The following is a 26,400-nucleotide window of genomic DNA, read 5'->3' as shown; positions in this document are numbered from 1 at the left end:
GAACTTCCCTTCCAGTTAAGCACCAAAATCCACTGACATCAGTGGGACGCAAGGACAGACCCTCTGAGGACAGCTTGCTGCTAATGGTCTGCTCTTGGCCTTATATACAGATGCCTTTTTCACTTTTAAAAAATGAGGACCAAGATGAGAAACCCTCACAACTCTTCCTTACTTTGCTATAAAGCCACCAGTTTCAAACCTGCAGACAAGGGGAGGTGAGATGAGACACGGCCAGCAAAGCAGGAAAATGCTGCAGAATCAAAACAACAAAGCAAGTGGGAAAGAGACCTCTTGGAGAAAAGGGACGTCCCTGAGATATTGCTATCATAATGGAGAACGGCTTTTTTACCATGGACTGTCAAGACAGCTGAGGTCTTCTGATCTCCGCACACACAAGTGTATTCTCCTGTATCTTCTACCTCCAGATCTCGGATCAGCAGCTCCGCAGCGGTATCTTCTTGTCTCATCCTGTACTTATCGCTTGGTTTGAGTGTCTTGTCCCCTTTTTTCCACTCCACTGGGACCCCAACCTTGCTCAGCTCGCAGTGCAGAGTGGCTGTTGCACCATCCGTGGCTTCTCTGTTCTTCAGTCCTTCTTTGAAAAACGCAGGCAAAGCTGAAGGACAGCAACACGGGCAGTGAGATGTAACGCTCCAAAGAGTTAAAATTAAACATCGACGTCTGATTTGCCTTTTCCCTTTCATCTTGAACTGATTTATCTACAAGAACATAGATTCTCAATAAACTCCATGAAGCAGCATGAAGAAGGAAATGTCATCAGCAGGAAAGGACTCAATGCTTACAATAATCCGTAGATATATTTTACGTGTACTCAGAGTCACAAATCAATACAGACAAAAGTAGAAAACACATTTTTTTCCTGTGAAATTTCAAGCAAAAAGAATAAACACTATTTTGAAATTTCTGAAAAAAAAAAATGGTTTTCTTATGTGACTTTTTAAAGCATAATAGGAGGAATGTTTGCTGTGTTTTCACACACTTAGACAAATGAAAAGACAACATTCATTAAAAAAATGAAACACTGAAGTTTCATTCTAAATGTCAGTTTGAAATGAAATTGTTCATTTCAATACATGGTGGGAAAACAAGCATTTTCAGCTGAACTGACATATTCTTGCAAACATGTCCATTGCAATAAAAATCAGAGTTGTCCCTGAGAACGGGCATCCCTTAGAGAGTCTGGGCTTGCTTTTCACTGGAGAGTAACTGAACACAATGACAACTGACCTGTATGTATAAAAGCACCTCGCTGTCCCAGGAATGGAAAATGGGAATAAGATCACAGGGAATAACCCAATCTTTGGGAATTTTATGAAACTTTAAAATCCCTACATCATGGTCCCTTTGAGGCAACCCATTTTTTTGGGATGAAGCATAACGAGAGTCTAATAAAAGAACTTTCAAAGCGAAAAGCAAAATTATGGACCCTAATTAAAACAGTAGAGGCAATCCAGGTTGTCTATTTGTTTCTCTGAGCTTTTTCATGGAAATCTCTCTTTTGCCAGCACCCCGGCTGCGCTGACACCAATGGGAACTTCACTGGCATCAGTGAGCTGTGGATAAAGATCTGGCAGAAGGAAGGAGACAGTTGGATAACCAGGTATCTGTCCAAATGAACAGAGAAAACAGGACAGTTACTCTTAGTTATGTGTTTCATTTTGTGTGTTTTACCATGTACTGTTAAAACTGCCGTAGTCTGCTGGTCTCCGCACACACAGGAATAATTTCCAGCGTCCGTCGTGTCTAGATTTTGGATTATAAGCTCAGCAACGACACCTTCGCGTTTCATTTTATACTTGTCGCTTGGTTTGAGGGTCTTGAAGCCCTTCTTCCACTCCACGTTAGCAGCAGCCTTGTTCAGCTCACAGCGCAGAGAGACGCTTTTACCTTCTGTGGCCTCTTTGTTTGTCAGTTCTTTGGTGAAAAGAGCAGGTAGGACTGCAGAGTAAATGTGATACGGACACAGCATCAAAGCTGAGAAAGTCTGAACCATGATATATTCTTATCAACCCTGGCCTGCATGTCACTGAAGCCACAACACCTTCTTCACATTCCAGGATTTTGTTCCAGCCTCTAACATTTCAAAAGATCACAGAATCATAGAATCATTTTGGTTGGAAGAGATCCTCAAGATCAATGAGTCCAACCACAACCTGACTCTGGCACTATTTCAGTCTGATTTTTTAATTTTGTTGTCCTCACACTTTAAAACTTGCTTTAAAAGCAAGTCTGTCTACCAGCAAACTTAGCTGACAAGCCATCTATCCTTTACTTGATAGACCATAAAATCAGGGGGATAAAATTAGAGGTCGTATTTCAATATGAGACACAAAGTGTTTTGTTTCCTTTGAGAAAAACAGCAGTTCTGTGGAAGTGCCTGATTCATGGCACTGTTTGTACTTTTTATAAATAGAGGCCCCTAAAACAGAGCAGTTACAAACATGCTGTCAGCATTCTGCAAGGATAAAGTGTATGCTTTGGAAGAGTTAGGCCAAAATTGGTAAAAAAGGGCACAGAATAACAAAGGCAGTTTTTCATTAGGATAGTCCTTGTGTAGCTTCATACACTGATGAAAACTTGTTCCTCTTAGCAGAAACAAGTGTAACTGTCTAAATTCCAAAAAGTAAATATTATTCCTACTTTTAGTTCAATCCCTACGGGAAAACTTTGAAACAAGGGATGAGGAAGATTGTGTTGAGTTGGGGATCTGTACTGCACTTGTCATAGCACCTGGGAGGACAAACAGCACATCAAGAGGGCATCAGGTGAAAGGAGAGAGAGAGAGAAGGAAAACAGGATAGGAAAATTAATCAGCATGGGGGAGGATAGAATGTGTGCAGGGACGAGACAAAGCAGGAGAAAAAGAAGAAGAGTTTGGAGTTACACTTGGGGCACGTGTTGAGAATTTGTTTTTACCATTTACTGTCAAAGCAGCCGCAGTCTGTTGATCTCCACACACACAGCTGTAATCACCAGCGTCTGCCAAATCCAAATCCTGGATCACCAGCTCTGCAAAGGGACCTTCCTGCTCTATTTTGTATTTTGCACTTGGTTTGAGGACCCGATTCCCTTTTCTCCACTCGACCGGAGCCGATTTGCTGAGTTTACAGTGCAAAGTGACTGCCTCACCCTCTGTAGCTTCCTTGTTCAACAGTTCTTCTTGGAAGAGGACGGGCAAGGCTGAAGGATGCAACACCAACAGAGAAGGAATCAGCACCAGATCGAAATGAGCTGGACTCTGCTGTGAGTTATTGGGCTGCCGTGTATACATTTAACCAAAAATGCAATATTGCTAGGTGGATACAGTTGAAAAGGGGCTAAAACCTCCTAGAGTAGAGTGAAATAAATTAGAGATAAAAATATACTAAGATAGTTGTCTCAATGCACTAAAAAAAAAAGATAAACAGAAGAGAATATTCTCTAATAGGGTGACACATTGGCACTACAGAGCTGAGAACATGAAACCTCTAAGAACTCACACTGACCAAGCATCAGATGATGAGCAAATGCTGTCAAACACACTAAGTTTGTGGCTTCATGAGAAACACAGAACAGTTACCATTGACTCTCAAAGCAGCTGTCGTCTTCTGGTCCCCGCACACACAGGTGTAGCTCCCAGCATCCGTCAAATCCAGGTCTTGGATCACCAGCTCAGCAAAACGTCCTTCCCGTCTCATCTTGTATTTACCGTTTGGCATCAGGACCTTCCCGTCCTTCTTCCACTCAACCGAGCCGCCCGCCCGGCTCAGCTCGCACTGCAGCGTGGCCGTCCCGCTCTCCGTGGCCTCCTCGTTCTTCAGCTCTCTTTTGAAACGGATTGGAAGGGCTGGGAGATGCAGAACGAAAAGGGATTGCAACGCGGGGCCCTGCCCAGATGTCTGGTCAGAGGCTGAATTGTGATTTATTGTAGGACTATCTAAGCCTTATTCCAACACCCTTATCCTTAAACACATCCTGCTAAATTTTTATTTTGTGTGTGGTTGGTAAAAAAATTATCTCTAGTAAATTGTTCTGTGGGAATCGAAGTATGTGTGATCATGATTGGGATAATGCATATAAATGACAAACTCATGACAGACTCATGACAAACTCATCCTCGTCATTAAAGGTGATGAACACTCCCTAACAGAAAATCCTAAGGAATCTTATATTTGCATATTAATTCGGGAAAACACGCATGCATGTCAGCAGCCTTCACTTGAGGGAAGCTGAGAAGGCAAAACACACACACACAACATTGGACATAATGAAAGCTGATTGTAGATGGAGATTGGGGAAAGGACTGACATGGCAACATGAAAACATGGAAGGATGACAAAAGTAGAAGCAGGACATAAAATTGTTGTGAGGGAATGTACAGAAAGGAGGAGGGAAGAGATGGACAAAAACGTTCCAGAGTTTCAAGGGTTATTTCTGACTTTTTACCATTCACTGATAAGGCAGCTGTGGTTTTTTGGTTCCCCACTACACATGTATAGTCTCCAGCATCCCTTGGGTCCAGATCATGGATCAGCAGCTCCACCACCATGCCCTCCTGCCTCATCCTGTACTTATTACTCGGCCGGAGAGGAACGTGCCCCTTTCTCCACTCCACGGGGGCCTCTCTGCTCAGCTGGCATCGCAGGGTGGCTGTCCCACCTTCCACAGCTTCCACGCTCTTCAGCTCTTCTTCGATGAGCGCGGAGACAGCTGAGGAATGAAGCGTTCTCATTTTACTTCAGGAGCATCGTTACCAACTGCTGACCCCACATGGGACACAAAACCAACACAAGCTCTCTTGGCACAGCTAATAAGCTCTTGACCTACCTGCATTTCCAGGACTCTACCTGCATTTACAATAGCACACCAGGAGTTTGGGAGAAAATAGAAACAAAACAATTATTTTCCAATAATTAGAATATCACAGTAATTACCCTTCTGCTTCCCAGATGTTGATGGTCAAGACACATGAAAAACTTGCTGAGAAAATGTGAAAAAGAACTGCCTATTTAACCAAATGTGTAGCTGAGGCCCTTCTTACCTCCTGGCTTAGAGCTCAGACAAGCACCTCTATCCAGAGCAGAAAGCAGAATGGCAATGTATCCTGTTATCAAAGATATTTGATTGTTATGTTTTAGCATAAAATTATTGCCCTAGAAAGCAAGGAACATAATGGACCCAGCCAGAGCTGATTTTCATTTGTAGTGATCCTTTTTTTTTTCCTGAACACTCATTATAAATGTGCAGGAGTAGCAGGACCATGGCAAGAACAACAACAAATGGTCACAAGCAGGTGTCTCATTCCTACCATGGATTTTGACTTGGGCTGTGGTCTGCTGGTCTCCAGTGTCACAGGTGTATCTTCCCGCATCTTCTGGCTCTGCATTATGAATCACCAGCTCTGCCACTGTCCCCTTCTGCTTCATTTCATATTTGGCACTTGCCTGGAGCGCAGCTTCTCCCTTCTTCCACACCACGGTGGCATCAGCTTTGCTGAGTTCGCAGCGCAAGGAGACAGATTTCCCCTCTTCTGTTTCTGTGTTCTCCAGGGCTTGCTTAAAAAGGACGGGCACAGCTAGAACACAGAACCAGGGATCAGGACATGTCCTCTTCATCTGCTGTACAAGTGCCCCATGATAGAATCATAGAACCATTTTGATTGGAAAAGACTCTCAAGATCACAGAGTTCAACCATTAACTCAACACTGTCACTAACCCACGTCCCTAAGAACCTCATCTACACAACTTTTAAACCCCTCCAGGGATGGTGACTCCAGCACTGCCCTGGGCAGCCTGTTCCAATGCCCCACAGCCCTTTGGGGAAGAAATTGTTCCCCACATCCAACCTCAACCTCCCCTGGTGCAACTTGAGGCCGTTTCTTTGTGTCCCTGTCTCCCCTCAGCTCCTGTTCTCCAGCTGAACCCCCCAGGTCCCTCAGCCGCTCCATCACACTTGTGCTCCAGCCCCTTTCCCTTCTCTCAATAGCTGTGACCTCTTAAAACCAGTCCTTTCCCACATGAGCAGAGCAGCCCTGGGACCTCCTTTGGCTGTGTGGTGTCAAAGTGATTCTGCTTGAGAGCTGGAAGAAATCTGTCCTCTAGATGTTATCATCTCACTGGTGATTCCTAGGAGTTTGGGTGAAGTTTCCTCTCATCTTTAATAAGGACCCTTTCAGAGTCCACTGAGCATCCTCATCTAGTGAATTCCCTGCTGTTGCAGGGCTTTAAGACAGTTTTAATAACCTATATCTCTCCTGCTTTCTGCTCCAGCACATACTACACTATTGAATGTACTGTATCGATTTAAAGGCATTGGAGAGTGCAAATGGCATCTGGGAGCCTTTAAAAAGGATATTTTGGGGAGTTTGATGGTCTAGACATTCATCATTTGGCCATCTGCAATTTGCAATAGCTGATAGATCAGGAACTATGGCACATAGGGTATAGAAAATGAACTCTCTGTATTATTTATTTTTTGCTCAGTGGGAAGTTGCAGATTTAAATTTGCAGGTGCATGATGTGAGATTCTGTGAAAGAAATATATGCAGGTGCTTACGAGTATGCAATATTACCTTTAAATTTTATGTATGAATTTGTAGATGGCACTGCCACAAAAAGAAGTGCTGTTTGTTTTTAGTTCGGTTTGGTTTTTTTTCAATAGATCTATTAATTACTGCATTAAGAAAGCATGGCAATGTATCTCTGCCTACCTTTTACTTTCACCCGAGCAGTGGTCTTCAGTTCCCCGGTGCTGCAGGTATAGTCCCCGGAGTCTACCGATTTGACATCTCGAATAATGAGCTCTGCCACAGTACCATGCTGCTTAAATTCATACTTCTCACTGGCATAGAGAACTGTGTCTCCTTTCATCCATTTCACTGGGGTGTCAGGTTTGCTGAGCTCACAGGTCAGCTTGACTTGTTTTCCTTCTTTAGCTTCTTCGTTTTGGAGCTCTTTCTTGAAAAGAACTGGTATTTCTGAAAAAAAAATAATATTGCAAATGTTTGAAAACACATGAGATTGGAAATCACTTTTCCCTTTTTGCTTCAGACTTGGTTATTCAGATAGAAAAGCATGGGAACAGAAAAGCACTAACAAATACTAAACAGATTCTGGCAGCTAACATCTGGCTACAAAAAATATTTGAGACCGTATGTTTATTTTCCCTTTAACCACTACCTGTACTATTGAAGATGCTGCTACTATTACTGTCATTATTATTAATAATAGTGGTACATGCTGCACTGCTACTGATGACACTAAGTGTGTTGTAAATGGGTGGTCAGAACTTGACCACTGGCACCATAAAATTTGACTGAGGTCGACTCGCACAAAACACAGAGGACACAGAAATGGCCAAGCACTTGCTGGCATGACCAGCAGAATAGATTTGTCATTACAAAAAAAAAAAAAGAAAAACACACGACATATTTTTGTCTGACATGAATATAGACTTAAAAACAGCACAAAGCAAACACAGAGAGGAAAGCACAGCTGTACGTGAAAGGGTCCCTGTGGAGATTCCTGTGCAGGCTTTGCCACAGCCTGGGATTCAAGGCTTTAAGGTCAGCTAGTGTAGGGAAGGCACAAATTGCACAAAAACCCCACAATTTCTTTCTGTCTTCTGAATATACAGGTCAGCCACTAATCCGTGATGCAGTTGGCTGTTGAAAAGTTACATCCTGTGGCTGTTGAAAAGTTACAGCCTATTCTTCTATTCCCCTTTTAACACTAGTTTGGGACACTCAGTGTTTCATAGCTACTGACTTTTTTTTCCTATTTTTGCATTCTGCTGTTCTAATGTGACCCTAATAGACAACGGAAAGTTACAGCAGTGTAATTTGTCTCAGGGCATCCTTATGACTTGACTCCTTCACATCTGCTGGTGATCTAAATCCATGTGTTCAAATCCTACATCCATCCACACGCTTCTCTGTGAAGAGAGAATTTGGGCTGTTGTGTAACATGAATGTGTTTCTATCAGACATTTTTTCTTCACCATGGCTGAGATCCAAGTCTTAATGAAGTCTACACAGAACTTTCTTTTGGGTGTAATGGGTATTGGGAAAAAAATCCTCACGCTACAGAAAGACATAGAAAATTGGGATCACTAACCATGACCTCTCTTCTTGGTTACATTGTCAAGTTCTTCTCTTCCCTTGCATGACAGACCTCAACCTAAAGTTGGCTTGTTTCTTTGCACTCTAGATAAATACTGTGTGCTGATTGCCTTCCCTCTTCATGCTCTGAGGTTTGGGTTGACTATTCCAACAACCCAAATGCTTTTGGTTCACACTGACTTCTCTAATCCAGGTGCAGCTTCCCATCCACCCTTGCCCGGTGTGTTATACCAGCCTTGTGCAGGATGTCCACTGGTCAGGCTCAACACAGCCTGTGCCTGCTCAAACCTACCCACATGAATGAGCGATTTTGCTCACAGAACCCAAGCTCTGCTCAACCTCGGGCTGGGGCAGTGACTCAAGACAGGTAGGAGTGGTTATAAAATGTGTAGTAGATGAGCCCAGTTCTGACACGGCTCAGGTCCAACATTGACCTACTTGGTGCTTACCCAACGTGCTCGGGGAAGCACGCTAAAGTCTGGTGTGTTTAAAAAGAGAAATTCTGCTTCAGCTCAGACAACAGCCCTTCAGATAGCACCTCCTGCCTGGTCACGCTCTTCTTGAGAGTCATGCATCCAAAATTTGGCTGCCTAAAGCAATTACCCAGACAAATGTGGGAGTGTGAGCTCCTTCCCTGGAGAGAGCCACCAGTGGAGACAGCTTCAGAAGGTGATTCATCTTTTTTCTGGATCACCTCTTAGAGTGGGTGGATCTCCTATAGAGACACCCACTGTCTTCTACTGACCCATTGCTCTCTTCTCTAGAGATCTTAGGAATTTAGCTTTCAAAGAGCTAAAACCAGGTAAGATGAAGGATTTCGATATTTCACATTCCATCACCTCTGCAGGTGTGTTCTGTATGACTTGATGAGAACCTCTGTGGTGCAAAGACATAATGTTCCTTTCCAGTATAGTTTTGCATTTTTGTCATTTCAGTTTATTCCTCTGACCTCAACGTTAGACGACAGGTTAGGACCCAAACCATCACTGCAAATGTTCTTACCCTTGACAGTAATAACCGCACTACTTTTAGCTGCTCCAGCCTCACACTCATATCTGCCACTGTCTCTTTCTTCTGCCCTGTGAATGACAAGCTTGGCTTCAAATCCCGACCGGCTGATGTTATACTTGGAAGAATTCCTAAGGCTCTTTCCGTCTTTGCACCACTTTACAGGGCTGTCTGATTTGGAGGTTTCACAGTGAAGGATCACATCCTCTCCCTCAGTGACTTCAGTATCAACCAGCTCCTTTGTGAAGATGCAGGGCTTCTCTAGAATCACATAAAAACCATCTGAGATGTTTCAGAAGAGGTGTGGATTTTCAGATAACAAGTAATCTGTGAGATTTACATCCAAGATCACTTGTACCAAAATTACAGGTCAGGGTTAGTAACAAGTAATTTGGTGTTCATGACTATAAAGCCCTCAGGAAGACACCAGCTATGCTGTAAAATGTTGTTTAGTAAATACCTAACACCATCTGGAAGAACCTCAGAAGAAAATATGCTTGTTGAAGAACATAAATTCCCTTTCGCATCTTGCTAAATATAGACAAGATAGAGACACAATTTTCCTAAGTCTTTTTACACATGAGCTGATTAGTTTGAACCTTCTAACTGAATGTGGAACAATTAGTTCTGCATCAAGTGAAGTGCAATAGAGGTTTCTGAAAGCCACTCATCTAGAGCAGGTCTCATCAATATGAATCATCTGAAAACCAGGCAGGTAGTTCAGACTGGTCATATAGGTTGTGTCTATAACTTCTGGAGGATGACAAACACCTCCAGAGACCAGATGTTCACTTCCAAAATAGTTCATTAGGACAGAGATTAATTGCTCTCTGGAAGTGCTCATCTTTCTATACAACTCATAGAAGTAGCCTAAGCTAGATACCAATAACTAAATTGGCCAAGGTAGGCCTTGTCCCCCCTAGCTTAATGCTTTTTAATTCATAAAAATCCAATCAGAAAATCAAAATCTGGTTTTGGTACCATATCATCACACATTACTGCTACCAAAAGGAATCAGCTGTTTGCAAATAATACCTTTCATTTGCCTCCAGAACAAAACAAATAAATAAATAAAATGAAGCTAAACAAACCAAACAAACTGGTTGCATTTCTGCAGCATGGCAAAATGAGGGCAAATTTTCAAAATTTGAAGAAAAACAGTTATTTGCAAGAAATGTGATGGTTCCGAAAAGAATGGAAATGTGACCTGACACGGTGGAGACCGCGTGGTTTACATCTCTGGGCAATGAGAAATATCTATGTTTCCACTAATAAAACACTTCTCTGATCCTGTACTTTTGGGCTGTCTGGAATTTTTTCCCCTTGCTACTCAGTTTTAACTTTTCCAGAGAAAATAATTAATTGTCAACAATGACTAGCAGAAAACACATGTAATATTGCCTTTCAAACAATGAAAACTCAATTAAACACTTTTTGGTTACACTGTTTGTTTGTTTTTTTTTCCTCCTTGAACTAATTGGTTTCTCCTCATTTATCACCACCCTATGGGCTCAGCTCAAGGAAAACTGGGCGAGGCATCCAAAGTACAATCAACAGAATATGACATTCCCATCTAAGGTCCAATAAACACATGGAGAGTTGTCCAGGATTACAAAGTGTTCATGCCCCAGCCCTAGCTTCATTATATAGGTAATGCTATTTTTGAACATATATAGATATGATGGGGCCAAATCTGTAGCATTTTTGTTCTTTTTTTTTCACCTACCCACATTAACCCATACTTATTTCTACGTATTCTTTCCTCTCCTTCAGTTTTTATGATCGAATTACCTTCAACAACCAAACTGGCAGATGTTTTCTTATCACCAGCTTCAAATGTAATGACCCCCGAGTCCTTCAGTGACAGTTTTTTCAACGTTAGCAAGTGATATCCACCGGGTTGAGACTGGATCTCATTAAGTTCATTGGTATGGAGTGGGGTTTTATCCAAAAACCACTGCACTTTGCTATAGTCTACAGGAGAAATTCTGCATTTGAACATGGCAGATTCTCCTTCTAACACAGTGACATCTTCCAGGTCTTCTGTTATTAGCACTTTCTGGCCTGAAAGGAACATAAATACATCAATTACAGGAATCTTCAGCTTCTAGCATGAAAATTGATATGGAAAATTCCAAGATTTCCCATGTGAGTATTTAAAGAAATAAACATATTCGTGATACAGAAGACTGAAACACAATTCCCTCATTTCTGAACACAAAAAAAAAACATTCACAAGAAGATAATATATACGGGACAGACACCAAAATAGGATGAAGACTTCAAAGCACCAGAAGACATATAGCAGAACATGTAGCCAGTACAACGCACACCTAGTGTTTTAAAATTTCTCCTAATGGAATTACCTGGAAAGGCTAAAGGCTGCAGTTCTGACAGCATCACGGGGCTGTAGACATCACTAAGCAGGTGACCCCTCCCATGACAACCCCTCTGTTTTTCTAGGGAAAGTATAATTTACGGAATCATAGAATCGTTTCAGTTGGAAGAAACCCTCAGGATCAAGTCCAACTATAACCTAACCCTAGCACTAAACCACGTCCCTAAGAACCTCATCTAAATGCCTTTTAAACACTTCCAGGGATGGTGACTCCACCACTGCCCTGGGCAGCCTGTTCCAATGCCCAACAACCCTTTCTGGGAAGAATTTTTTCCTAATATCCAATTTAAACCATGCCTGGTGCAACCTGAGGTCATTTCCTCTTGGCCTATCACTTGCTACTTGGGAGAAGAGACCAACTTGTTTTCTATGGGACAGGAGCACTCAGACTCCACCTTCGTTGAGCTTAGTCTAACCAAAAACACAATAGGAAGGGGAGAGAGTGTCTAACTACAACTTCAATAAAAAGAAACAAAAAACAGCCCTGAAAACCTGTTTGTATAGATATAGATATCTAACTACAAATACATTTTAAAAATAAATATTATTACTGTATACAAATATATGTGATGTTGCTCCTCCTTACAAATCCAGCACAGGGAATTTTTACTTAAGCTTTGTGACAGAGAAGTATTTTTTCACGCAGAAAATCTGGTGTTAGAAACTTCACAGTGATTTCAGGTAGCTCACCTCCTGAGGCCATGATATGGATTAACCACACTTCTGTGCTCCTCAAGGCTATTCTAGTAGATGATAAGAGGTGGAGGAGTCTGGCTTTACCCTGAGTTTTTAATAGCTAAATATAACAATTAATAAATGGACACTGACACTGCATCTCCACCTGACTATTCTTGAATGGTTCCTTCTGTTCGCTTCCTCAGTTCATCTATTTCAGCTGAAGAGTTTCTCCCAGTTGGAGCTCCAGTGAGGGAACTATGAGGAGCAGTAACAACCAGACCTCACTCCTTCCCCTTAAACACTGTCCTGCTGTCAGCATTGGCCACCACAGCTCATTTACTGCCTGTGGCTTCATACAAAAGTCGCTTGGGTTGTACTTTTCAGCTGGAGACCTTATTGTGGCCTTTCCATGCTTAAAAAGGGCCTACAAGAAAGATGGGGACAGACTTTTCAGCAGGGCCTGTTGTAATAGGAAAAGGGGTGATGGTTTTAAACTAAAGGAGGGGAGATTCAGGCTAGAAATGAGGAAAAAATGTTTTTCAACGAGGCTGGTAAAACACTGGCCCAGATTGGCCAGAGAGGTGGTGGATGCCCCATCCCTGGAGACATCCCAGGCCAGGCTGGACAGGGCTCTGAGCAACCTGATCTGGTGAAGATGTCCCTGCTCATGGCAGGGGTGGCACTGAATGAGTTTAGAAGGTCCCTTCCAACCTAAACTACTCTATGATTCTATGAGATTAAGTTGTACCCTTCATCTCTGAAGTGCAGAGGGACGTTGAGCACTTCTTTAATTGGACTTCTTAATTCCTGGACTGCCCATTCACCCGTCCCTTCTTATAAGCCACTGGAAAGAGGCATCAAGAGATGGAGAAAAGCCTAAAGTAGAATAACTCTTCCCTGTTCTAATAGCAGGCATAATGAATTGTGTCCGTCATATGTTCACATAGGAACATCAGCCTCTCTCCTCAAGTCAGCATTTTGGGGTTTAAATCATACCCAAAATACTTCAGATCTTTCACTGCATGTCCAGCTCCATATTTTTGTCCACATGTCCTGCGTAGTATATATATATCATGACTAAAGACCAGAAATCAGTTAGATCTGTTATCTATATGCTTAGAAATAGATCTGCCTCTGCATATAATGTTTCCTGGTGGAGAAACAGGATGAACAGTCATGTTCCTCTCATGCGTACCTTGCACAACTAGCTTGGCTCTGGACTGGGCATCACCAATGTCACAGGTATAAGTGTCACTGTCGCTCTTCTCCAAGTTTTTTATGGTCAGCTGCAGGACTTGTCCTTTCTGTGTGATCTCGTATTTCCTGCCAGCCCTGAGTTCAGCCATGCCTTTCCTCCAGATCACAGAGGATGCAGCTTTCTCGCTCTGGCACGTAAAAACTGCGCTTCCATTTTCATCGACTTTTAGGTCTGAAAGTTCCTTGACAAAATAATTAGGTTTTTCTGAAAGGAAAAAGAGAAAAATACATAGAGACAGATTTGTTACCCAAACAAGTCGTGTGCATACAAAGTGGTCACAAATCCGCTTCGCCCCCACTTGTAGAATCACGGAATATAGGCATGGAGGGGATCTAAGATCATGAGGTCCTCTTCATGTCACAGAGCATATCAGTTAAAATATTTCCAGAAGATACCTGGGAAGTCTAATGCCATTGTGCAAGTGCTGGTGAGATCTTATCTGGTAGATTGCACACAGTTTTGATCACCCAAATTCAAAAAAGACTAACTCAAACTGCAAAATTTGATTTGCTCATTATGTAGTACATAGGATTCTTCAGTACCTACAAGGTGTTTTTCCAGAGGTTTCTTTTAAAAGCCTTTAATCCATGATAGTTTGAAAACTAAAAATCAGTCCTGTTTAGTGATGGAAAAGGAAAAGGAAAAGGAAAAGGAAAAGGAAAAGGAAAAGGAAAAGGAAAAGGAAGAGGAAGAGGAAGAGGAAGAGGAAGAGGAAGAGGAAGAGGAAGAGGAAGAGGAAGAGGAAGAGGAAGAGGAAGAGGAAGAGGAAGAGGAAGAGGAAGAGGAAGAGGAAGAGGAAGAGGAAGAGGGAAGGGAAGGGAAGGGAAGGGAAGGGAAGGGAAGGGAAGGGAAGGGAAGGGAAGGGAAGGGAAGGGAAGAGAAGAGAAGAGAAGAGAAGAGAAGAGAAGAGAAGAGAAGAGAAGAGAAGAGAAGAGAAGAGAAGAGAAGAGAAGAGAAGAGAAGAGAAGAGAAGAGAAGAGAAGAGAAGAGAAGAGAAGAGAAGAGAAGAGAGAAGAGAGAAGAGAGAAGAGAAGAGAAGAGAAGAGAAGAGAAGAGAAGAGAAGAGAAGAGAAGAGAAGAGAAGAGAAGAGAAGAGAAGAGAAGAGAAGAGAAGAGAAGAGAAGAGAAGAGAAGAGAAGAGAAGAGAAGAGAAGAGAAGAGAAGAGAAGAGAAGAGAAGAGAAGAAGAGAACATCTCCCACAGGTTGCAGTTATTTACCCCAGCTTCTGTACCTTCCAGCCCAAATGCATTCTTCAACTGACCTTGCACTGTGACCCTGGCTTTTGTTTTGGAGACCTCTGTCTCACAGGTGTACTCCCCACTGTCCTTGACTGTGGAGTCATGAATGATCAGAATGGCCCGTGTTCCCTCCTGGTGCAAGTCATATTTCTGGCTCTTTCGGATTGCTTTGCCATCTTTGTACCACCTGATGTTCACATCGGGTTTTGACAATTCACAGCTCAGGCTGATGTCCTGCCCTGCTGCTGATGTTTTATCCTCCAGCTGTTTTGTAACCTCAGTAGGTTTTTCTGAAGAGGGGGGAAAAAAATAAAGGGAACTTTGAATAGAAATCACGATCACTAAATGACTGGGGTTTTTGCAATTCAAATATCCAGTATGTTTTCACGTTCCCCAGTAAATTATTCATATTATCTTAAGGAAGGGGGGCAAAAGCAGTCTTGCTCTTTAGTATGTTATAATTGCAGTTATGGGCTCTGAATATTAATTATTGCTTACAGGAACTGAGGACTTGTCCTGATGCATCTATTTCAGGGAATGTAATTTTGTTGTCACTGAAACTACTTTAGATATACAGTTATGGTCCAGTCTATCTTATTAAATATAGACATTTACACTATAGAGATCCATAGCAGAGGAACCCACTCCAGGGCCACTCTACAGCCAGCAGTGATATGCTAAGTACAGGCAATGAGTCTCAAGGAACAATTTATTTTGTCCTAAATAAATCTAACAGTGGATGATGAACTATGAAAACCACCTGTTTCTTCTCTCCACTGACTGCCTAGGAAGCTTTGGGGAATCATCTCACATGCATATATTCTGGGTAGTAATTATCTGTACAATTACACAATCCACTGCATTCTGCAATTCTCAAATACCTATAAAATTTTTACACCTTTCCCTTGTTTTTAGGGTAAAATCTCAGTGTTCTAAGGCTGACAGAGAAGGCTGCTATTTGTTTTGGTCATAACAAGAGCTTGCCCTCATGATTTACTGACATACCTTATGAAAAGACACCCAAGAAATCAAGCCCCAGAACCTTCCTGATCTCATTACCTTTGACAACGAGAGAAGCCTTGGAGGTTAGACCACGGGCAGTGAAAATGACTTCCCCAGAATCATCAGGAATCACGTTTGTGATACTGAGTGTGTATTTCCTCCCTGCGTTCGAGACTTTAAATCTCCCACCACTTCCCACTTTGTTCCCATTCAGCGTCCAGTTGAAGTCACCAATGCTTTCATGGGACAAGATACACTCAAAAGTGCAATCTTCTCCCTCCTGAATTTCAGTGTTCTTCAGCCGTTTGGTGATGCCAATGTTCAGTTCTGGAAGACAAAAAAAAAAAAAAAAAGATAATAAAAAGAGAAAAGGGTTTTATGAATAGTAGCATTGACATTTTTAGCTCATGAGACTGTTTTATATACAGGATTGACAGGACAGCACTGCATTCCTTACAGATATATTTGACATGAGGAGGATTTCTCAGGTGTTATCCACTCAGAATCACCACAAAGCTATAGATAAAGGCACACGTGACTCTTGTGGTTTGTTCTGGATGGACTTCGTGAAGAACAGCTCATTCGGTGGAGAAGAGTCAAGATTCAACAAGCAAGATGGGAGAAAAGCTGTGAGAGATTAAGCCTCTGGGATGTTGTGTGAGGTTTTTCTCCATGCTGATATAAGAAATATGATGTTTAAACTTGTTAACTTGTTACCATCCTACCCCTCCTTGTGTTAGAATCAGACAAATTCAAAATTCATCCCATCATCAACATGAGTTTGGAAGTCATGGGCATTCCTCTTTCCTTCAAACAGCCACAAGGATGTGAGGACAGGCTGAATTTCTGGGTTCTTCAATGCTGTCCTACTCTTATATTCCCACAACTGACTCTGAATTAACAGCTGAACCATATAAAACACAAGTTGCTTTTTGTTTTGTTTTGTTTTGTTTTTTTTTTGAGAAAGTAGTTAGTTACTCTTCTGGGAGGAACTTTAGCAATGTTCAGGAAGGAAACATTGCCAATACATCAACACGTGAATTTCACTGAAACACCAGATATACTTCTGTAAAAGAGCAATAGGGATTGTTCAAACATCTCTGTTATGTGGTAAATTCTGTTAGCACTGTTCAAGGGTGGAGACCATTGAGGGTCATTGAGGAACAGATGTGAGAGAAGATGACCAACCCTACCCATATTTGCAACACCCCTTGATTTGCCATGATCTACGATACTTACCCTGAACGCTGACCTTTGACTTGGCAACATCAGTGCCAATATCACAGGTGTATAAACCTGCATCTGTCTTTTCGAGGTCATGGATAAGGAGGCACAGGGTCTTCCCGTTCTGTATCTGCTCATACTTGTTACCAGGAGTGAGTTTCACACCATCCTTTTTCCAAACAGGTTTGACCTTCTCTTTGGAGACTTCACATTCCAGTTTAATCACACCTCTTTCCTCACCAAAAACATCATCCAAGGACTTCATGAAGACAGCAGGTTTCTCTGAATGTTATCAGACAAAACAGAACAACCAAGATATTTAGGTTAAGACATTTTAAGTTGCTATCAAGTAACTAAAGAGAGCTTAAGTAAACCCTTGGCAATGCTGATGATACCAATGCAGAAACTAAAGGAGTCTCACAGCTCATGACTGGAATGAGTTGGGACATCTGTCAGGCACAGGAGACCCCATCAGATGGAATGGGGCTTGGAGAAGTCATGTTGGGCCCTAGTGAAAGCCAGAAGCTTCACACTTCTATGGAGTAACTACTCAACAAGATAGACTAGATTTAAGGAAGCACTTTTCTGCATTGGGGAGAAGCAGGAAATGTTCTCTAGGAGCGTCCTTTCCCATTGCAGGAATCTAGAACTAGAAAGGGGTCAGATGGTTGGAAGAAAAATGTGTGAAGAGAAGTAACTGGGTTGTAGGCCTTATAAATCCAGAGAGTTGTCACTGCCTTTTCTTGAAGCAGAAGCAGCAATAAAAAGATTTGCTGCACATTTTCCTCACTTTCCTGAACATTTTCCTCTTGCTTCTTCTTTTTTTTATTGATTCCCGTCATCGAATTTAAAATATATTTAACACTAAAGATCTTTATAAGTGGGAAATTTTTGACCAGATATAAAAGAAGGAAGATAAAATCCTTCAGAGCCTCGAAGTGGACAGAGTAAAAGAGTCAAATTATTCAGATACTCTGGGAAGGACAAATTAGTCCTCATTAGTCAGGAAAAATGTGAAGAAAATCAGAAAGATGATTCTCTAGGAGGATATAGAGGACTTCAGGCTGACTTTCAGAGATGATGGCTCAGAACATTTCCCACTCATGTTTCCAGATACATGAAAGAGTTAATTTAACCCAGCTCAGGTTGCTCAGAGCCCTGTTCAGACTGGCCTGGGATGTCTCCAGGGATGGTTCATCCACCACCTCTCTGGCCAACCTGGGCCAGGCTCTCACCACCCTCACTGAAAAACATTTCTTCCTCATATCCAGCCGGAATCTCCCCTCCTTTAGTTTAAAACCATCACCCCATTGCTCTTGAGACTATCCTGATGACAAGTAAAAGGACACAAAATAACTATGGAAAGTTTTGGCAGATGACCAAAACAGTCTTATAAAAATCACCAGTTACAGGAGAAACTTAGACTGGAAGGAAGCCCTTGTGCACTTTTAAATTGACCCCAGAGAAGTGAAGCTTACGAGCATGATTTCTGCATGGATATGGTAAATAAGAGCTCCTTTGCATCTCTTATTTACATTCAGGAGGTGTGAGATCATGACTCACCTATCACCTTCAGATGGACGCTCTCTGACACCTTGTCTGACTTCATTGTCACTGTGCCGGCATCCTCAGGCTTGACGTGCTTCATCGTCAGCGTGTAGCAATTGCCAACGTTCCTGATGTCATTGAAATTGTTGGTGTAAAGGAGGGTGCCGTTAAGGAACCATTCCACATCCTCGTCGTCGTGGGACAGCTCGCAGGAGAAGACAGCAGAACTCTCCTCTTCAATTTCCACGTCCTGCAGGTGTTTGAGTACTTCTACATTGCGGGCTGTAGGAAACCAACGTGCACCATCACCACTTGTACCATAAAAAAGTAGATTTCATAGTGCTTACAGTTTATTAAATTATTCAATCTGGTCTCCTGTACACTATGGGTCATTACATTTCATTTACTTGGTTCTGGGTTTGGTCCAACACAAAAACATCCATTAAAAATACCATATTGTCTGGAGACCTCAATTATCTTTCTACACCTAAAATTCTTCTGCCTTTTTTTTCTTTTTAATTTAAATATAAGTAAGTCTTTCTAAAATAGTAATAACATTACAGTGATGCCTAAATACCCCACGGAGCTCCAATACCTCTGTGCTCATCACGGCACACACACATACTCTTTATACTAAATTGACCCTGACTCACTGCCAGGGAAATAGAGAGGATGAGATAAAGACAATAGTTTTGTCCCAAAGGGTGAGATGAAGACAACGCTTTTGGCCACAAACAGCAAGTACAAAGGTATTAAGCAACTTGCTCAGGTTCAGGGAGCAACAGGAATTGAATTATTTTCTTTTCCCGTCTTTTTCAGAGGTTTCTCTTTGCAGTTTCTCCACTCATGAAATGCTGTTTCTCAAGGACTGGCTAATTCAGAGGGGGGCTGAGGAATATTAAATCATTTTGACATGTGGATGAACCTCTGCAAGGCCAAACCATTACCAGGAGCTGCTCCCTGGACTTCTGTAAATGATTCAGCAGCTCATCTCCAAGTCTTGCTGACAATATGACAACAATTGTCTTTTCTTACAGTTTTACCAGAGGTGAAGAACTGCCTAAAAATAATGCCAAACCTGGATGAGGTAGAACATCATTATGAATAACAAATGTATAGCAGATATAAAAGTTGACACGGTGGTCAGGAAATGATAACCACCAGAATCAGAGGCCTGTAGCAGAATATTTTTAGCATGAAGTACCACAGTTCTGTTTCCTCAGATGAAATGAAAAATAATGTGCCTTGAGAAAGACACATGAACTTCTGCCTTACCCAGATGGTGCCTTTCCACGGGCATCACCTACTTCATGGTAAGTGCTGGATTTCAGTATCATGGAATATCAGCACAGTGTGTAATATAGTCAGTTCACTTAAGATAGCACATTAATACAACATTAGCAAAAGGGGAATTTACCTCTACTCAAGAAAAGAAACCAAGAGTGAAATATTGACCCATAAAGATACCATAGAATCACAGAATAGTTTGTGTTGGAAAGAACCTTCAAAGCTCCCCGAGTGCCACCCCTGCCATGAGCAGGGACATCTTCACCAGCTCAGGTTGCTCAGAGCCCCGTCCAGCCTGGCCTGGGATGTCTCCAGGGATGGTTCATCCACCACCTCTCTGGCCAACCTGGGACAGGGTTTTACCACCCTCATCATAAAAAATTTCTTCCCCGTATCTATGCAAGGGGCATGCAAACCACTTGTACCTTCCACAGTCAGCGTGGCCTCGGTCTCCGCATTTCCAGCCCTGCACTTGTACACACCAGCATCTTCAGGCTTCACCTTCAAAATCTTGAGCTCTGCTGAATGCTCTTCCCGCTTGATTTTGTACTTCTCAGAGGGCTCGATGGGCATGTGGCCCTTGAACCACTTCACAACCTTTGGAGAAGGCCTGAAGTCACAGGACAGGATGACTGAATGGCGCTCCAGAGCTGTCTTGTCCTCCATCTTCCTGGTGATCTGTATGTGGTAATCTGCAAAGCAGGGAAGAAGAAATAATCTATCTGAAGAATAGGAAAGCTTCTAATCTGTATTTCATGCCAACTAATTTCATGTATGACGTTTGCAACTGTTTTGTGAACTGCTCAGATGATGCTACAGTTTCTGTTACAGAAGTTATTTGATTTGAATCCAAACCAATGTGATGATCTATAGAGAATGCTGGTTTCTGTAAGATAATACTGTATATTAACTGTCTAGTTCTGGTTCACTGCTTACTGAATCACTCTTGAGTTTAGGACTTTACGGCAGTAAAAAAGAATTAAAGACAAAACAAGGACTTCAGGATGTGATCGGAGATATTCGCTATGGTGACAGCGGAAGATAAAAAGCCTTGAAGCTTTGCCCCAGATCAAATCAATGACAAAGTGGATTAAGTAAATGAGCTATCAAACTTGTCTACTTCAGAAATGGGACAAAATAAAGTCTCCTGGCAAATTTGATCTGTTTTGTCCTATTCGGCAAAGTCAAGAAGGAAACAAACAAACAAACAAAACAGTTTTAGCTCAATAGATTTGAATACCAGGTTTGAATACCAGGCACACCAAATTCATTTAATCAGATTCCTTCCTAAGACATTGCTGTCTCTTTTTGTGCATCCAGCATCTCATCCCACAACTTGCAATTGAGAATTAAGCAGATCTTCCAGGTACACAAACATTTCCAAGACTCCGGCCAGTGGAACTTTCACACTAGACAGTTTGTCTGATAAATTACTTTCTGCAAGAAGGAGGATCCTTCATTATACAACCCAAGACAGGACATATCACGCTACCTCTGACACGCAGGTTTGCTGTGGATTTTGATTTTCCTATGGAGAACTGAACAGTGCCCGTCATATCAGTGCTGGTTTTCAGTATCGTCAGCCTGTGGATGGTGCCTTCCTGCTGCATGATGATGTTCCTGCCAGCCTGCAAGGCTTCCCCACGTAAAAACCATTTGGGGGGTTTCACGGATGGGATGGATATCTCGCAGGCAAAATTGGCTTCTTCAGGCTCAGTCACATCCTCATCACACAACTCCTTTACAATATTAATGGCTTGCTCTGGATGAAGAGTGGAACAGGAAAGCAGGGATTTAGGAGACAAGAAAGAACTCTTTCATTTGCACCCTGCACACTCATGCCATCTTTACTGCACTTGAATGCTGCACTTATTGTCTCAAAAGGTCTTAAAACTTCAATTTTTTTGCATAAAAATGAACATCTATTGCTGGTCACAGTCACTGACACTGTGAAACTGCCTCAGGAGAATCCAGATTTCATTCCAAGTGCTATTTCTAAAGCCATGTTCCTACTCTGATGTCAAACACTTGGCACTATATAAAATGTAAAAGAAGATTTGTTGAAATGCAGGTATGGATAGTAGAAAAGACTTTGGATAGCTACAGCAACTTTTCCTGAACAACAAACTTTCTCTAGTACATCTGATAAACTTCTCTGGAGCTGGAATTACCTTAGGAGAATGTACCATATATTCATTTCCCACGATGTTCCTACCCTTATAATCCTAAAAGAATCAATATCAATGGACTTCAGAAGAAATCAACACTGAATTAAAATAGTTTCTAAGTGGTATTGTGCTTTTAAAGTAAATGACAAGGGCTTTTTGAATCAATCAGTCCTCCTTCCAGTGCATCTTAGAGGGGAAAAAATGGTTTACTACCTTCAACAAAGAAATTAGCACTGCTTTTGTCATCAAAGGCATCGCAAGTGTACGTGTCTTCATCTTCATAATCCGCATCGTTGATGATGAGTTTCCGATAGACGCCTTCGCTCACAATTTCGTATTTGTCGCTAGGGTGAATTTCAACATCCTTTTTGTACCATTTAACTTTGGCATTGGCACGAGACACCTGGCACTCCAGGAATCCCCGATGCTTTTCAAGAGCAATCTTATCTCTCAAAGGCTTCACAATTTTTACAGGCAGCTCTAAAAGGAGTAAAAAAGCACATAATAATCAGTACAGTTTCCATGAAAGATGTCAGTTAAAAACTCACTATCATTATTTCTTTTTTGGACAGTTATGTGGACAATGACAGGAATATCCATGATGCTAAATACACAGCACATGAAGAGCTAATGAAAGCAAACTCTTTTATCCCTATTTTATCATTTGGATGGCTGAACTGCAGAGATAATAGGCAATTTACTCAATACTATGCAGAAGTGCTATGGCACAGCCAGGGACTGAACTGAGATTTCCTGAGTTCCTCAGCAGTGTGTTAATTCAAATGTCTTCCTTCTCTCTATCACACTGCTTAAGTTTAACCAAAAATTAAAACAAAATAAACTAAATGCTATATTCTTTTAAAACATGCACCAGAAAGAAAAAAAAAAAAAAAAGCAGGAGAAATTCAAGCTACAGCTTTTTGTCCCTCAAAGTTCAAACATGACTTTTCATGTCTTAGAGTACAAAATCAATCTTTTGAGAAAATAATGTTATTTAGCAAAAGTAAATTCCCAGCAATGAGGTTGATATTTGACATGCAGTAGGTAGGCAGGAGTTTTTCTTTCAATGAAAGCTTTAGGTGTTGTTTAACTTACCTCGTGTTAAAAGCGAGGGAAGTTTGTTGGTTTGTATAATAGCATGAGAGAGCAGTGTAGGTATGAAAAGCATAATTACCTTTTACAGTCAGTTGGGCACGAGATTCTGCCTTTTCTGCTACAAATTTGATCTCTGCTGCATCTTCGACTTGGACGCGTGTGTAAGTCAGTGAATAGGTCTTTCCTGAGAACAGACACACGACCAGACATAAGTTATCCTGAGCAAACATCTTCAGTCTCCAAGGCAAACAAGCATTGCTCATCTGTTTTCAGTGCATCAGGACCTGCTGTCACAGCAGCAAGGCCAATCATTCCGCTACGTCTGTGTCTCCGTCTCCAAGAATAGACTGAATCATAGAGTCATTGAATCACAAAATGGTCTGGGTTGAAGGGACCTTCAAAGGTCTTCTAATCCAACCCCTACCATGAGCAGGGACATCTTCACCAGCTCAGGTTGCTCAGAGCCCCATCCAGCCTGGCCTGGGATGTCTCCAGGGATGGTTCATCCACCACCTCTCTGCGTAACCCGGGCCAGGGTCTCACCACCTTCATTGTACACACTTCCTTCTTCATGTCTAACTGAATCTCCCTCCTTTAGTTTAAAATCATCACCCCTTGTCCTGTCGCAACAGGCCCTGCTAAGAAGTCTGTCCCTGTCTCTCTTATAGGCCCCTTTTAAGTACAGAAAGGCTGCAATAAGGTCTCCCTGGAGCTTCTCTTCTCCAGCTGAACACCCCAACTCTCTCAGCCTGTCCTCCCAGCAGAGCTGTTCCAGCCTCAGATCATTTCCGTGGCTCCTCTGCCCCCTCTTCGACAGGTCCATGTCTGTCCTGTATCGAGTGCTCCAGAGCTGGACACAGTATTCCAGGTAGGATCTCAAATGTGGTCCCACCATATGGAAAGTTCTTGGACCAGAAGGATTCCACCCACTGTCAGATGATACAAACTCCTACCCACTGTTGGCAGTATGGGACAGTGGGAGGGCACCAAATTTGCCATATTTAAGTTCCCACCATGTCACCGTCCCAGCCCAGCTGCAGCTCCAAAACAAAAGGAGAACTCTCTGCTAAACCTTCTTAACTTGAATTTGAAGGTGAGACTCTTCTGCCTAGTCTCCAACAACAGCACCTATTCCAACCCACCCCATTCAAGAATGAGATCCCCCTTTTTCATCTTACCTTCTTGGCGCATTCTGATATTGTCAGCAGCTTTCAGCTTGTTGTCATTTTTGTACCACTGCGTTTGGACCTCATCGTGTGAAATCTCACAGACAAAAGATGCGCTCTCATATTCATTCACTTCCACATCTTCCAGTGGTTTAACAATCTTGATATCTCGGGCTGTGAAATCACACAGACAAATATTTATTTGTGGTTTCTCCATAACTGAGTGTTGTGTGACTACCTCCTGCATATTTGCATGGAGAAAATGGGATGGTGTTTTATTGAACACCAGTCTCCCTTCCTGTGTACTTTCTCTCTTCGACACGGTAAATACATTTTACTCTTGAACCTACAGGTAGAATTACCAGCTACAGTGGAGCTCACTGCAGGGGGATTTTATGGATGCTGGAACTTTACACAGGTTTTAAAAGCAGTTAAACTTATTAATGAAAGAAAATCTGCCAAGGACAACTAAACACAAGCCCACAATCTCTTGTGTCACTATAAATCTATCTCTTCATGCTCTCCTCTTACTCCCTTGCTTGTGTGTATCAGCCACAGGGACCTCAGACACACGTTTTACTGAGGAGATAACTTTTCTGGAGTCTCCTGAACCCAGTACAATCCTTTAACTCTGCAGCTTTGCACTAATTTATGTCAGAACTGATCCATATGTCTGTGCTACTGCAGCCTTTTCCTTTTGAAAGGGAAGGTCTTGATACAACTTGGATTAGCCTCGGGAGCAGAGTTCAAATGCAAACCAGCCAGCATTCATATAGAAACCCATCCCAGCCACAAAGTCAGGGGGAAAAGGAGGAGTTCAACAGAGCAATGGAAAAGGAGAGACTTTCATGAAGATATTGCTGAACCCAAGTGGCCACATGAGGACAGCATCTAGTAAGCAATAAGAAGGAGCTGATCTGTCTTTTCAGATGTCCCTCTGGAAAATAACATCTGCAGACCTGTCAGTTCAGCAGCTGGCCTTTAGCTCTAGCTTATCTCTGGTGCTTCGGAGCCTGGTGTCAAAATACATCTGGTGCTTGAGTAGTTGCACAGTGCAACACACAGAGGGCAAAAATGTCTTGAGCATAAAGGAGATGTGCAGTCAGAAATTGTGACCCTTTCCTTAGCATTTGCAACATAAAAAGCAGGACACTTCTTGAGATCAACCTGAGGCTTGTCCAGTCCCTATATAGGCAAAGTCCCCCTATGACAATGGCAGAAGCTAAACCAAACCACGTCAGCACCAGTCACTGAATCCCTGATTTATGCCAGGCTGTCTGGTGTTTGGTAACTTGTCAACACAGAAACATCATTCAAAATCCAGAGAACAGAGTTGCTTATGATAAACGGAAAACTAAATGAGCGCTTCTTCCAAAAATACTCCTCTAAAGGTAGAGCAAGCACAGGACAGCTCTGCCAGCACCTTCTCACTAGGAAGAGAAACTCCAAAATAAGTAATTGCAAAATACACAAGCTTTCCCCCAAACATTTCTCACTGTGTAGTCAAAATACTGTAGTCAATGTCATTTCCTACTTCAGTCAAACATACCATGAACCTTTAGGGTAGCTGATGTCTTGTCTTCAGCTGCTTCACACTTATAGGTTCCCTGGTCTTCATATTCACACTTGTGAATGATGAGGCTTCTCTTATTTCCCTGGGAAATAATCCCCACTTTTTTACTTTGACGGAGCTCCTTCCCATCCTAGAAAGGAAAAAGGCCAAACCAGATCACCATCAATTCTTCTACATTTGCAGTGAGCTCTCTCACTGGACTTGATGGAACCGTGCTTATTGAAACATATGCTGAAACTTAAGCACAGTGCAAAGTTTTCAAGAAGTAGGAATGGCTGAAGAACGTTGATAATTTTTGGTTGACCTTAGACACTTATTTGAAGGCTTAAGGTACTCTACAGGGTTGGCAGTAAGCTCCTAAAGACATTACCTTGAAGAAATGCTGTTATTCCCTTTTAAGGGAAGTATCAGCTGGGCCTCAAGGAAGAGACATGAAATGCCCAAGCTGGTTCCCAAAATGACTGTCAGGTGCAAAGGGAATTGAGATTTCACCTTAAATCACAGCTCCTAGTGAGGCTGTAAATCCCTGGTGAGAACTGCTAGGCGTGAAGTAAAGCGCAAGACTGCATTGCTATCGGCAGCAGTGCTTGCGTCCTGTGCAAGTATAGAAAAGTTTAACTTCCAACCTGATAAACA

General features: G+C 42.1%; 1 protein-coding gene across 22 annotated transcripts in view; it reads right to left on the bottom strand.

The window, feature by feature from the left end:
• OBSCN (obscurin, cytoskeletal calmodulin and titin-interacting RhoGEF) overlaps positions 1–26,400 on the bottom strand; it is a 201,708-nt gene that overhangs the window by 114,032 nt on the left and 61,276 nt on the right. For 17 of the 22 annotated variants that reach the window (XM_065050239.1, XM_065050230.1, XM_065050231.1 and 14 more), the window contains 20 exons: positions 25,741–25,894; positions 24,204–24,365; positions 23,105–23,209; positions 22,144–22,410; positions 21,255–21,524; positions 20,188–20,454; positions 18,491–18,757; positions 16,943–17,209; positions 15,761–16,030; positions 14,725–14,991; positions 13,400–13,666; positions 10,920–11,192; positions 9,123–9,389; positions 6,711–6,977; positions 5,309–5,575; positions 4,447–4,710; positions 3,581–3,847; positions 2,938–3,201; positions 1,693–1,959; positions 350–616 (listed from right to left, as the gene is read on the bottom strand). In XM_065050239.1, the coding sequence (XP_064906311.1) occupies positions 350–616; positions 1,693–1,959; positions 2,938–3,201; positions 3,581–3,847; positions 4,447–4,710; positions 5,309–5,575; positions 6,711–6,977; positions 9,123–9,389; positions 10,920–11,192; positions 13,400–13,666; positions 14,725–14,991; positions 15,761–16,030; positions 16,943–17,209; positions 18,491–18,757; positions 20,188–20,454; positions 21,255–21,524; positions 22,144–22,410; positions 23,105–23,209; positions 24,204–24,365; positions 25,741–25,894 (4,966 nt within the window). The remainder of the gene's footprint in view (positions 1–349; positions 617–1,692; positions 1,960–2,937; positions 3,202–3,580; positions 3,848–4,446; positions 4,711–5,308; positions 5,576–6,710; positions 6,978–9,122; positions 9,390–10,919; positions 11,193–13,399; positions 13,667–14,724; positions 14,992–15,760; positions 16,031–16,942; positions 17,210–18,490; positions 18,758–20,187; positions 20,455–21,254; positions 21,525–22,143; positions 22,411–23,104; positions 23,210–24,203; positions 24,366–25,740; positions 25,895–26,400) is intronic. The other 5 variants (XM_065050232.1, XM_065050236.1, XM_065050238.1 and 2 more) reach the window with 5 other exon arrangements.

Source organism: Columba livia, chromosome 2 (genome assembly GCF_036013475.1).
Source record: "Columba livia isolate bColLiv1 breed racing homer chromosome 2, bColLiv1.pat.W.v2, whole genome shotgun sequence".
NCBI classification, from domain to species: Eukaryota; Metazoa; Chordata; class Aves; order Columbiformes; family Columbidae; genus Columba; species Columba livia.
Note: the sequence above shows the minus strand (reverse complement) of the source record. Positions and strands in the feature narration are given on the sequence as shown.